The sequence below is a fragment of the Vulpes lagopus genome, chromosome 11 (genome assembly GCF_018345385.1).
Source record: "Vulpes lagopus strain Blue_001 chromosome 11, ASM1834538v1, whole genome shotgun sequence".
In the NCBI taxonomy this organism is placed as follows: Eukaryota; Metazoa; Chordata; class Mammalia; order Carnivora; family Canidae; genus Vulpes; species Vulpes lagopus.
This window is the reverse complement of record NC_054834.1, coordinates 14,770,256-14,783,139: the sequence shown is the minus strand read 5'-3', so window position 1 is coordinate 14,783,139 and position 12,884 is coordinate 14,770,256. Positions and strand designations below refer to the sequence as shown.

At 44.4% G+C, this 12,884-nt stretch overlaps 2 protein-coding genes across 3 annotated transcripts in view; one reads left to right on the top strand and one right to left on the bottom strand.

Moving 5' to 3' along the window:
- RINT1 (RAD50 interactor 1) overlaps positions 1-771 on the top strand; it is a 32,735-nt gene extending 31,964 nt beyond the window's left edge. For both annotated transcript variants that reach the window (XM_041721966.1, XM_041721967.1), the window contains one exon: positions 216-771. In XM_041721966.1, the coding sequence (XP_041577900.1) occupies positions 216-408 (193 nt within the window). In that variant the 3' untranslated portion in view covers positions 409-771. The remainder of the gene's footprint in view (positions 1-215) is intronic.
- A 1,177-nt stretch (positions 772-1,948) lies between these two features.
- EFCAB10 (EF-hand calcium binding domain 10) lies at positions 1,949-10,045 on the bottom strand. The gene is made up of 3 exons (XM_041721970.1): positions 9,895-10,045; positions 2,254-2,418; positions 1,949-2,144 (listed from the first exon to the last, which is right to left on the bottom strand). The coding sequence occupies exons 1-3, from the start codon at positions 10,001-10,003 to the stop codon at positions 2,053-2,055; spliced, it is 366 nt and encodes a 121-aa protein (XP_041577904.1). The 5' UTR covers positions 10,004-10,045; the 3' UTR covers positions 1,949-2,052.
- Between the last annotated feature and the right edge of the window lie 2,839 nt (positions 10,046-12,884).

Here is a 12,884-nt window from a genome sequence, read left to right as displayed (position 1 = left end):
ATAAAATATAAACACTGTATAAATACATAGTCCTAATGTGTTAAAAGAGCCAAATAATAAATCCATAAATATATTTTATAGAGGACAATATGGACTAGCAGTGTAGGGAAGCTGTTTAGTTTCTGACTAATGACTATGGAATAATGTGGATGATATATATATATATATATACATCAGATATCTCATTTCCCTCCTGCCTTTTTTTCCCCCCACAGTGTAAAAGAAGCCTGTATTGTTCTGAATCTGAATGTTGGTTCCGCCCTACTTCTGAAGGATGTCCTGCAGTCAGCTTCAGGCCAGCCCTCTGCCACAGCCGCATTAAATGAAGTTGGAATTTACAAACTGGCTCAACAAGATGTTGAGATTCTGCTTAATTTGAGGACAAACTGGCCTAACACTGGAAAATAATGCATCTTTTTTTGTTTTGGAGTTTTGGGTTTTAACAAAGAGGAAGACAAATTGGATTTCAAGTTAAATGACGATGTTCTGAATTAATGAAACTGGACAGTTGAAAACTTTACAGAATCATTTAATCTTGGACTTATAGTGTAATTAAAATGATGACCATATTTCCTCAGTCCTCTTGTTCCTAAGAAAACAAAAACGGAAAACTCAGAAGCCAGGAAAATGCAGAATAATTGCATTTAGAAATACATGTCTACTGAATAAGATACAAGAGCAGAGATAATAAATTACGACAAATTTTCATCCTATGCTAATTAAGGGAAACTGTTGTAGATAAACACAGCAAATAAATTTTTTAAAAAGTCACTTTAGAATGCATGTTTATAATTAGAAGTTCCTATCTGGCTTGGAAATTCACTGTATTTCCTATAAGAGAACATGAGATGGTGACTAAAATAGAATTGATTTCATTTTTCCACAAATGTCCTTATATTTGTTCTTCCTAGGGGCGCCTGGGTGGCTCAGTGGGTTAAACATCAGACTCCTGCTGTCAGCTCAGGTCATGATCTCAGGGTCCTCAGATCAAGAACCAAGTTGGGCTCTGTACTCAGCAGGGAGTCTGCTGGCTCTCTCTCTCTCTCCTCCCCCCCCCCCCATGTGCTCATTATTGCTCTCTCTCATAAGTAAATTTTTAAAAATAAGTAAATAAATAGGGCAGCCCAGGTGGCTCAGCGGTTTAGCGCCGCCTTCAGCCCAGGGCCTGATCCTGGTGACCCGGGACCAAGTCCCATGTTGGGCTCCCTGCATGGAGCCTGCTTCTCCCTCTGCCTGTGTCTTGGCCGCTCTGTGTCTCTCATGAATAAATAAAATCTTTAAATAAATGAATGAATGAATAAAATCCTTCCTAGTTCCATTCCATATGACAGTGGGCAGCCTTTTCTTTTGGATGAAACATTTCAGGCCAGAGTACTGTGTTTCAGTCCTTCCTCCAGGGTAGTGATGGGAACTAAACACTTTTTAATATTTATGTAACTGGCAATGAAATGGGAATCTTAAGCTTTTTTTTCTTCCTACTTTTCCATGGCTTTGGACTCTAATGATTTCTGCCTGTGTCTCTGCCCCCCAGCCCTGTCTGTCATAAATAAATAAAATCTTAAAAAAAAAAAAAGATTTTATTGGTTTATTCACAGGAGACACAGAAATGCAGAGACGTAGGCAGAGGGAGAAGCAGGCTCCATGCAGGGAGCCCGATGCGGGACTCAATCCGGGGACTCCGGGATCCCGCCCTGAGCCAAAGGCAGGTGCTCCAACACTGAGCCACCCAGGCATCCCTATTACTCCATATTTTATAGAGATTTTGCAACTAGTGTCTTGGGGTCAGGGTTTTTCTGTAGTTCTAGCAGCCTGGGTCTTCTCTACCTCATTTTTTAAGAATTGCCGGGCTTTCCCATTGAGAAAAGAATGAAGCTGCCCCCGGAACTTCTAATTCCAGACTTGACTGTCACTCCTTGCTTTCTAGACAGGTGAAAGTTTCAAGGCAATGAAATGTTTGCCAAAAGGAGGAACTTCTGTTTTAAATTACTTTAAATTACATTGTACTTCAAAATCATGTCATACTATTTAAGTATCAGTCATGTAAAAATAAACTTACACTTCAGCTCTGAATTTATCCAAAGTTATTATATGTCCATCATCTATTAAAACTTCATCTTTATTCAACAGACCCAGGGTTTTTAGGGCTATAAAACCACAATGAGAAAAAAGGAAAATTTATGAAGCATTATTTTCAACTAGGGAAAGTTACGGAATGAGTGCAAACTATTACTTCAATTGGTAGATGATACTGACCTTCTTTGTACTGCACAAATGATATGGTGCCTTTACTTGAAGTGTCCATCATCTCAAACATAGCCACAATGTTAGAGTGATCCATAAAGAAAGGAAAGGCCACGCCTGTTATTTTGGCAATTCTCAGTCGTTCCAATATAGATATTAAATACTCTCTTGGTTTTTCTGTAAAAGAATAGTTTCAGTTCTTTCTGATATAAAATTAAGATCTATCACAAATGGAAATAGTCATTATTAAATAACTATGTCCAAGGTACTAGGCACTGGGTGAAAACCTTGCTTACCTGAAAAACAATACATTAAACACATATAGAAAGTGCTCTATCCCAAATATGGGACCTGGGTATTTTTTAAATTTTTTATTATTCTTTAAAAAATTTTATTGATTTATTCATGAGAGACACACAGAGAAAGAGGCAGAGACATAGGCAGACGGAGAAGCCTATGGGCTTCTCCATAGGGACGGAGGCTCCCTGCGGGGAACCCGGTACAGGACTCAATCCCAGGACTCCAGGATCATGCCCTGAGCCCAAGGCAACGCTCAGCCGCTGAGCAACCCAGGCATCCACTGGGTATTTTTTAAAACTGCTCAGGTGATTCTAATTTATAGACAAGTGTCAAAAACCAAAAGAAATAAATTTTTAAAAGTACAGCATGATGCAGGGAAGGTGGCCAGCGAAAAGAAAGGATAAAATGTAAATAAAAACAGAGACTCTTAAATTAATATAGTTTTCCATTAGGAAGCATAAATGTTCACTTCTAACATAAAAGCAGTAATTTGAATAAATAGGGTATCTCTCATTTAAGCAATATGAAAGATAAAAAAAAGATCAATCCATTTTCCAGAAATAATGCAGGTGGAAGCAGCTGCAGAAGGCGCAGCTTTTTAAGCAGAAGATGGAGCAGCTTAAATATGAATGCCACCCACTACACACACACAGTGATTATGTATTTCTTTTAAAAACTTTTTCTTGGGATCCCTGGGTGGCTCAGTGGTTTAGCACCTGCCTTGGGCCCAGGGCATGGTCCTAGGGCCCCGGGATCAAGTCCCACATCAGGCTTCCTGCATGAAGCCTACTTCTCCCTCTGCCTGTGTCTCTGCCTCTCTCCCTCTCTCTCTGTGTCTCTCATGAATAAATAAAAATCTAAAAAAAAAAAAAATTATAAAAAAAATAAAATAAAATAAAATAAAAACTTTTTCTTGGGATGCCTGGGTGTCTCAGCAGTTGAGCATCTGCCTTCGGCCCAGGGCGTGATCCTGGGGTCCTGGGATCGAGTCCCAAGTCAGGCTCCCTGCAGGGAGCCTGCTTCTCCCTCTGCCTATGTCTCTGCCTCTCTCTCCGTGTTTCTCATGAATAATAAATAAAATCTTAAAAAAATAAAAATATAAAAACTTTTCTTGAGAATTTTATATATTTATAAAAGTAGGAAAGTATAATGAACCCATCAATCAACTTTAACTTAAAATCTATGGCCAGTTTCATTTCATCATCTCACCCAGGTCCCCTCCTTCCTGTATTATCTTGAAGTAAATTACAGTGATAATATTCATTAATAAATATTTGAGCATATAACTCCAAAAGGTTAAGGACTTCTTTTGAGATATAACTGACATGTACCATTGTATAAGATAACATGTTGATTTGATACATTTATATCTTGCAGTATGACTGTCACTAACATTAGTTGACATCTTTATCACATCACATAAATTATTTCTTTTTTGGGGTGGGAATAATTAAGATCTAGTCTCTTAGCAAGCTTGATGTTTATAATACAGTAATATTGTCTGTAAGCACTATGCTGTGCATTGGATTTCCAAGGCTTCTCTACAAGTTGCAGGTGGAGCAACAGCTCTACACCCCCCACCTTCCACCCAGTAACCATTCTACTGTTTTTACAACTTTGGCTTTTTTAGATTCCACGTATAAGTGATATGCAGTATTTATCCTTCTCTGACTGAGCTCACTTAGCATATCCTCAAGAGGCATCCATGTTGCAAATAGCAGGATCTCCTCTTTCTCATGGCTGAATAATATTCCATTGTATAAATATACCACATCTTCATTATTCATTCATCTGTAGGCAGATGCTTAGATTGTTTCCTTATCTTGGCTACTGTGAATCATGCAGCAATAAACAGGAGAGTGCTAGTATCTCCTTCAGATCCTGATTTCATTTCCTTTGGATATATACCCAGAAGTGGAAATGCTGGAGCACACAGCAGTTCTGATTTTAATTTTTTGAGTAACCCCTGTAATATTTTCTATAGTGGCTGCGCTAAATTACATTCCTACCAACAGTGCATGAGGGTCCCTTTTTCTCCACATTCTTATTTGTTATCTTTGCCTCTTTTGTAACAGCCATTCTGATGTGTGAGGTGATATCTCGTGGTTTTGATTTGCATTTTCCTGATGATTAATGGTGTTAAACATCTTTGTATGTACCTGCAAGCAATTGTATGTCTTTTTTTTTTCTTTTGGAAAAATGTCTATTTTGTTCCTCTGCCCATTTTTTTTTAAGTCTATTTATTTTTTTTAGTAATCTCTATGCCCAATGGGGGCTCAAACTCACAACCTCAAGATCAAGAGTCGCATGCTTCCAAATGAGCCAGTCTGGAGCCCGCCTTGCCCATTTTTAAATCAGATTTTTTGTTACTGAGTTGTAGGCGTTCTTTATATATTTTAGACCTTTTTAAAAAAATTTATTTATTTATTCATGAGAGACACACAGAGAGAGGCAGAGACACAGGCATAGGGAGAAGCAGGCTCCATGCAGGGAGCCTGATGTGGGACTCGATCTCGGGACTCCAGGATCACATCCTGGGCCGAAGGCAGATGCTCAACTGCTGAGCCACCCAGGTGTCCCTATAAATAAAATCTTAAAAAAAAAAAAATCTCTCGTGCCTTTTTGAACAGATTTTAACAGACTATAGAAACAACTGGGTTACTAAAGGCAGTCACACCATGTATGCAATCTTCTGTTGCTTCTCTCTAAACTATTTATCAAATTCAGAAAGGGAAAAAAGGCCAACTTTGAATTTCAGTTCACTACTTTTTAAGGACAGAGTAAGTAAATAATGTTAATGGAACTTGCGGTGTTTCTCTGATGAAGGATTTTTACTGTATATCCTTCAGACCGCACGAGATGTTATAATGTTTATGTCTGGAATCTATAATTTATACTCTGCCTGCATCTCAAAATATTTTGAAAATGCTTACAACAGAAATAATAAAGGTATTAACGTTAGGGGCACCTGGGTGGCTCAGCCAGTTAAGCGTCTGCCTTCGGCTCAGGGTCATGATCTCAGGGTCCCGGGATGGAGCCCCACATGGGACTCCCTGCTCCTTGGGCATCTGATGCTCCCTCTCCCTCCGCCTGCCTCCCTCTGCTTTGTGCTCTCTCTCTTTATACCTGCATATCTTTTAAAAAAAGATATTAACTCCAATAATTTTTGATTTTTAAGTGATCTCTCTATCCAACATGGGGCTTAAACTCACAACCCCGAGAACAGGAGTTGTGTGCTACACCGACTGAGCCAGCAAGCCACCCCAAAAGATTTAACTTTTTAGAACAGGAAGGGAGGTGCCTGGGTGGCTCAGTTGCTTAAGCATCTGCCTTCAGCTCAGGTCATGATCTTGGGATCAAGCCCTGCATCAGGCTCCTTACTCAGCGAGAAGTCTACTTCTCCCTCTCCCTCTAACCCTTCCCAGCCCGTGCTCACTCACTTGGCTCCTTCAAATAAAAAAATAAAATATTTTTAAAAATTAAAATTAAAAAATAAAGAAATAAAACATGAAGGGAAGACCCAAATGTTACTATCCACCTAAGTTATTATACAAAAGTCAGCTGATAATGACAGTTTTCCAAGGGAAACAAAACCTCAAGTTCAACATCTTAATAATAGCTAATATTTATTGAGCCCTCACTCCGTGCTTGGTATTCCACATAACCAACACTTTCCTAAGACCCACAGCTAGTATAAGTCCAGGCAGTGTGTTCCCTAAAATTTGCAGGCTTTATCATACTCTGCTTACTGAAATATGCAAAGCACTGGACTCCCCAAACCTACTCAGCTATGATAGTCTCTAGAGTTTTCCACCTCTATAACTCTCAAAGATATCTTTTTTTTTTTTTTAAGATTTTATTTATTTATTCATGAGAGACAGAGACACAGGCAGAGAGAAAAGCAGGCTCCATGCAGGGAGCCCGATGTGGGACTCGATCCTGGGACTCCAGGATCATGACCTGAGCCAAAGGCAGACGCTTAACCACACTGAACCACCCAGGTGTCCCTCTCAAAGATATCTTATCCTCACTCAGCAGCATCTCTCATCTGGGTTACAACTGTCTCCTTTTTATTTTATTTTATTTTATTTTATTTTTAAGATTTTATTTACTTATTCATGAGAGACACACACACACACACAGATAGAGGCACAGGCAGAGGGAGAAGCAGGCTCCATGCAGGGAGCCCGATGTGGGACTCGATCCCGGGTCTCCAGGATCACGCCCTGAGTTGAAGGCAGGCATTCAACCGCTGAGCCACCCAGGCATCCCCAACTGTCTCCTTTTTAAAAATGAAATTCTAATTTTATGAAAGGCCTCCCCTAAGCATTTATACTGTCTCCTTCTACAGCACAGAACTGTCACTAGGAAGTGACACATTTTCCTACCGAATGACTTCAGGTTATGTTAGGTTTTGCTATTAAATGAGTTATGAAAATCTGTTGGTTTTCAGAGCATTTACAATTTTTTTTTTTTTTTTTTTTTAGATTTACAATTTTGAAGTTGAAGATGAAGGATTGTAGACCTGTCCCCTCAACAGCAGGAATGCAATCAAACTGTGTGGTCTTATTTTCCATAAATCCCTTACAATCCAAGGTTTTCAAACTGGGATACATGTCATAATGCCAGAGGTTTCATAAAGACCCAAGAGAACATAGTGTTTCCTCCTGAGAATGAATCATATCGAGGTGAGAAAAATGTGGCGTTTATAGTAAGAAATGGATAGATCTGTAGGAGAACAAGACTTGTAAATTTTTAGGGTAAAACAAGTTATTCCAAAGAAACTTGTTAGCAGCATCAGGCTAAGGTCTGACACCAAAAGTACAAGTCCTCTCTCCTCTGCTCCTCAGGGGATCCAGGCAGGGAACGTTGAGACGCACCGCCCTGTACCTGGGACGCCAGCCAAACCCTCATTGGCTCTTCCTATTTCTTCCCCTGTGGTTTGCCCTGCCCTCCCCATCCTCTTTGGAGTTTGCAGAGATGTCTCAAGAAATTTACACTGTTACAGGAGGTAAGGTAACAGCATTTCAGTTTCTTACAATGATAATTAAATTCTGAATGTGATGGGATTGTGTTATTAACCGTGTATCTGCTACCAGACTTCCCCTTCCTATTCTCTGCTGAATGTGTCTTTATCTTAGATTCTCTTTTCCCCATCATGCCTTCCACAGGTTAATTCATCTCCCACAGGTGAGTTCAAAACCTTTTATGTTAAAAGGAAAAAATGAATCCCTGAGATACTACATTGGTTGACATCAGAAAGAGCTTGAGAGAAGGAGGCCAGGAAAGAAGCAGGAGACAGAAAAAAAAAAATCTACAAATTAAGAAAGACCACAAAGTACCTACCAGCACAGTGGATTAGGAAAAAACAAAGATGAACCCACTTCAAGGCATATAAACATTTAGAACACCAGTGATAAAATAAAAAGACAATCCTAAAAACTTCCAGGGGAAGAAAAAAAAGGTCTTAAACACGTCAAGAATCTGATGATGTCTTGACATCAGACTCTTCAGAGCAACAGTGGCAACTAGAAGACATTGGTGCAATGCCCTCCAAATTCTGAGGGCAATATTCTCTAACCAGGAATTGTATCTACCCTAGTTATCGTCATATTTGAGTGTAGGATGAGACATTTTTCAGATAGGAGTTCTCAAAATATTTACCGCTCCAATGAAGCACACTCTCAGGGAGCCATATCTAGAGGATGTGTTCCCCTAGAGGAAGAGGGGGAAAAAAGCAAAAACAGAGGGCGACCCAAGACCATAAAACAAACAGGCTGTAAGCACAGGAGAGGTGAAGAGGATTAGTGTCAGAGAGAGGGAAACCCCTGAAGTCCGGCCATCCAGCAGGGCGGCTGAGCCATCTGGCCAGCTGGGAGCCGAGAACAGAGAGCTGGGGGATGCGTTCCGGATGAATCTCCTTTCCTACTGAGAGGAGATCTCTGCTTGGGACAAAAAAGAGGATATTGATGAATCAGTGGTATTGACACAGAAAATGTAAGTAAACATTTAAGGGGCAGCCCCAGTGGCTCAGTGGTTTAGCACCTGCCTTCAGCCCAGGGCCTGACCCTAGAGACCCAGGATCGAGTCCCACGTCAGGCTCCCTGCATGGAGCCTGCTTGTGCCTCTGCCTCTTCCTCTCTCTGTGTCTCTCATGAATAAATAAAAATCTTAAAAAAAATTTTTTTTAATGTAGTATTATGAACTTCAGGGAAATCAATAAAGGACATAATCCTAGCATCTTTCTGCTACGGCCATCCTACTGTATGCACCAGCTGTGGATATTTGCCTAATAATAATAATAATGTAAATTCTGAATACTGGCCACACCAAAATCGAATTCTAACCTTATTGGCAAGGTGGGGGTGAGGGGGAACAGGTGTGAGCGTGCCCACGCCCACGCGCGTGTATGCGTGTAGGAGAGCTGAAGTCTCACCTTACCTAGTATAAAGCTGAATCTGGACCTGGAGGGCTGGGGGGACATTGGTAAGTAGCGGCACAAGTCTGTGACTTAGGAACATCGGGGTCAACAGCTAAAGGAGCTGGAAATCATTTGTTCTGTAGAGCAGGAATCCGGGACAGGGAGGGAAATGCTGTCATTCACTATGAGCCTTGGAGTAGTTTTTGATTTTAAACCTTGTAGGGGGGATCCCTGGGTGGCTCAGCGGTTTCGCGCCTGCCTTTGGCCCAGGGCGCGATCCTGGAGTCCTGCATCGGGCTCCCGGCATGGAGCCTGCTTCTCCCTCTCCCTCTGCCTGAGTCTCTGCTTCTGTCTATCATAAATAAAAATAAATCTTAAAAAAAAATAAACCTCGTAGGTATGCTTTTATAAATCAAAATGAAACATCTGCTGGAGGACGCCCGGGTGGCTCAGGGGTCGAGCGTCTGCCTGCGGCTCGGGTCGTGACCCCGGGGTCCCGGGATCGAGTCCCGCGTCGGGCTCCCTGCCTGGAGCCTGCTTCTCCCTGTGTCTGTGTCTCCGCCTCTCTCTGTGTCTCTCGTGAATAAACAAACAGAATCTTAACAAGAAGAGACATCTGCTAGTTGCCAGGCAGAGGGATGTTATTCATTATTATTCATTTATTACTTCTCCCCCGCGCGCCGTAGGATCGGTACTTCCTCCCCATCTTCCAGAAGGGGAGACTGGAGGCAGGCCGCCCCCCCGCCTCCCTCCCACCGCGGGGCCCCCGCGCTCGCCGGCGCCCGGGCCACGCCAGCCCCAGGAGAGGAGGCCACGGCGCCGGCCGAGACGCGGGCGAGCGCGGGGCGGGGGTCCCGGGGAGGGAGCCGGCGGCCGCGCGGGAGACCGGGCTGCGGGGAACCGAGCGCCGGAGGGGCAGGCCAGACTCTCACCAGGCCGGAAGAAGAGCAGAGCGCTGGTGAGGTAGCTCAGCAGCTCCATAATCCGATGTTTCTCCAAATAATTCCTGGCCTCCTGCTCCCGGCTGCCGCCCGCCTGCATGGCGCTGCGTGGGGGCGTTGCTAGGCGACCGGGCGGCGTCGCGGCCGGCGGGCTCCACCCCCTCCGCCCGGCGCGGTCGGGTGACGCGCCTCCGGGAGGGGGCGACTCCGGGCGTGGAGCGAGGAAGTCGCGGCGGCGGGGGCGGGGCCTCGCGGCGGTGTGGGCGGAGCCTCGCGGCGATGGGGGCGGCCCTAGCTCTGTGGGCGGGGCCTCGCAGCGGGGGCGGCCTCGCGGTGGTGTGGGGGGGCTCGTGGCGATATGGGCGGGGCCTCGTGGTTGTGTGGGCGGGGCCTACTGGCGGGGCGGGGCTTAGCGGTGGTGTGGGCGGGGCCTCGTGACGTGGCGGGCCTCGCGGTGGCGTAGGCGGGGCCTCATGGTGGTGTGGGCGGGGCCTCGTGGCGGAGGCGGGGCCTCACAGAGACCAGGGCGACCATGCAGACCCCCCTGAGGGCGCACGCGCCGGCAGCCGCGGGCTGGGCCTGATTGCCTTTTCCTGTTTTTGTCTCTAGCACCCAGCTCGGAACTTGTTGATCCGGTGAATGAGACCTCGGGGTCTAATAACAGGATGAACTGATAACAGAGGGGCTTGTGTAATTGCAGGGGGTGCAGTGGAGAGGACCCCCTGCCTGCAGCACAGCGTGGGCCGCGGGGCGGGAAAACCGCACTTTCCTCCCCAGATTGTGGGTCCGGAAGGATGCTGGGATCCTGAGCTGGATCCTGAGCTCCCACCTCTCTGCTGGCCTGACAGAGACCCCCGGGCAGGAGAGGGAGAGCCGCCGAGTAAGACGGGGTGCAGGTGCGGGGAGGCCTGCCACGCAACTGCTGTTGTAGCTTGGAAGCTAGACTCTAGGCTGGGACTTCTGTCCCTGAGGCCCAGGCTCTGAAGTCTGAGCTGTCCCTCAACAGGCACTTCAAGGAAGGAAAAGACAAATGGCCAATAAACATCTGAAAATATTCTCAGCCTCTTCAGCAATCCTGTAAACCAATTAAAACTGCAAGAAAATGCCGTTCGACGCGTACCGGACTGGTAAAAGGAAGTTGGATAACATCGAGGGCTGGCGAGGATACAAACAAGACGGTGATGTTGGGAGCATCAATTAGAACATCCACTTTGGGAAAACTATTTGGAATTATGTTGATGATACAAGCATGTTTCTGCGCTATGACGCAGAGGCCCCTCCTAGAGCAGCTCTTGTCCAGGTGCGCCAGGATGTAGATCCAAGGGGGGTCACAGGCTGTTCATGACAGCAAACACTGACAACAGTCCCGAAGTTCATCAAGAATAAATGGATTAGGGGCGCCTCAGGGGTTGAGCGTCTGCCTTTGGCTCAGGGCGAGATCCCAGAGTCCCGGGATCGAGTCCTACATCGGGCTCCCTGCAGGGAGCCTGCTTCTTCCTTTGCCTGTGTCTCTGCCTCTCTCTCTGTGAAATAAATAAAATCTTAAAAAAAAAATACAATGGATCAAAAAAACTATGGTATATTACCAATGGAATGCAAGCATTGCAACAACGCATTGTAGCTACTTGCAATGATATAGGTGAATCTCAAAAGCATCTTATTGTCTATTGTCTCCAGAATACTGCTATAGAAATCAATTTATATAAAGCTTAAAAACATACAGAACTAAATAATATATTCTTTACAGATTATAACATATGTAGGAAATCTATTAAGAAATGCAAGGAGACACCCGGGTGGCTCAGCAGTTAAGCGTCTGCCTTCAGCCCAGGGCATGATCCTGGAGTCCCAGGATGGAGCCCCCTGTCAGGCTCCCCACAGGGAGCCTGCCTCTCCCTCTGCCTGTGTCTCTGCCTCTCTCTGTGTCTCTCATAAATTAATAAAATAAAACCTTAAAAGAAAGAAAGAAAGAAGGAAAGAAAGAAAGAAAGAAAGAAAGAGAGAGAGAAAGAAAGAAAGAAATGCAAGGGAATTATACACAAATTCAGTGTAGTGTTTGCCCTGGAGGGAAAGGAAAGGGAATGGGATTTGGGGGGACTATCCTGAGGATTTTAGGTGTAATGGCAATAAGATTTTTCTTTACCTGAGTGGTGGGTGTGCAGGTGTTCCTGGACGATGATTCTTCATGTGTATTTTACAAATTTTAAAATCTCAGCATTTAATAACAATAATTTTTAAGCAGTTGAAAAATAGAGGATGGAGCGAAGAACCAGGAAACTGAACCAAGCCTGAAACAGAAGGTAGCTGAGGTGCTGAGAACATGTGGGACTGAACCTTTAGAGGTTGGGCCTCCCTTGAGAATTCTGTGCCCCGAGCATCTGAGAAAACTAGAGAAGGAGACTGGATGGCCAGTGGTTGGGAGATTGGTACAACCTTGAGCGAAGGGTGGGGGACGATGCTCTTTGTCTTCAAAGTCTGAAGTAGGTGTTCCAAGAAGGAGGAATCATTTCTCTGAAATGATCTGAAAATCGTGTGCCCAAATTTGCAACACAGCTTAGGTTTCTAAGAAAGAGAATATTTCAGGATGACGTGGGAGAGTGCTTTGCTAACTTTTTAGCAGCAGCCTCCTTTGAAGAAATCATTCGTGGAATCCGCACACGTAGAACAGATAAAGGCGAGCACTGTGTCAGGATTCACATACAATGACGGGGTCCCATTATCTAAGCTCCTTTGATTGGACATCCTGGCGACAGAATTAACTGGAGCCTAGAGAGCCCTGCTAGAACGAGGCTGACAAAGCAGATGCAGTACTCCAGGGCCTGTGGACCCTAAGGGCCAGATTGGACCCCTGGTTCGTATTGGGTTCTGGGGAGAATCTGAAACTACTGATGTGGGGTTTTATTCTTCAATGTGTGTGTGTTTTAAAACTTTTATTTATTTATTTATTTATTTGGGGGAGAGAGAGAGAGAGTGAGAGAGTA

Bases quoted from the DNA above. Each gene is read 5' to 3' on its own strand.
- EFCAB10 (XM_041721970.1), bottom strand. From the start codon at position 10,003: ATGCAGGCGGGCGGCAGCCGGGAGCAGGAGGCCAGGAATTATTTGGAG. The intron at 2,419-9,894 runs GTGAGAGTCTGG...ATTCTTTTACAG, and splicing joins TCTGCTCTTCTTCCGGCCTG to AAAAACCAAGAGAGTATTTA. The intron at 2,145-2,253 runs GTCAGTATCATC...GTGGTTTTATAG, and splicing joins ATTTGTGCAGTACAAAGAAG to CCCTAAAAACCCTGGGTCTG.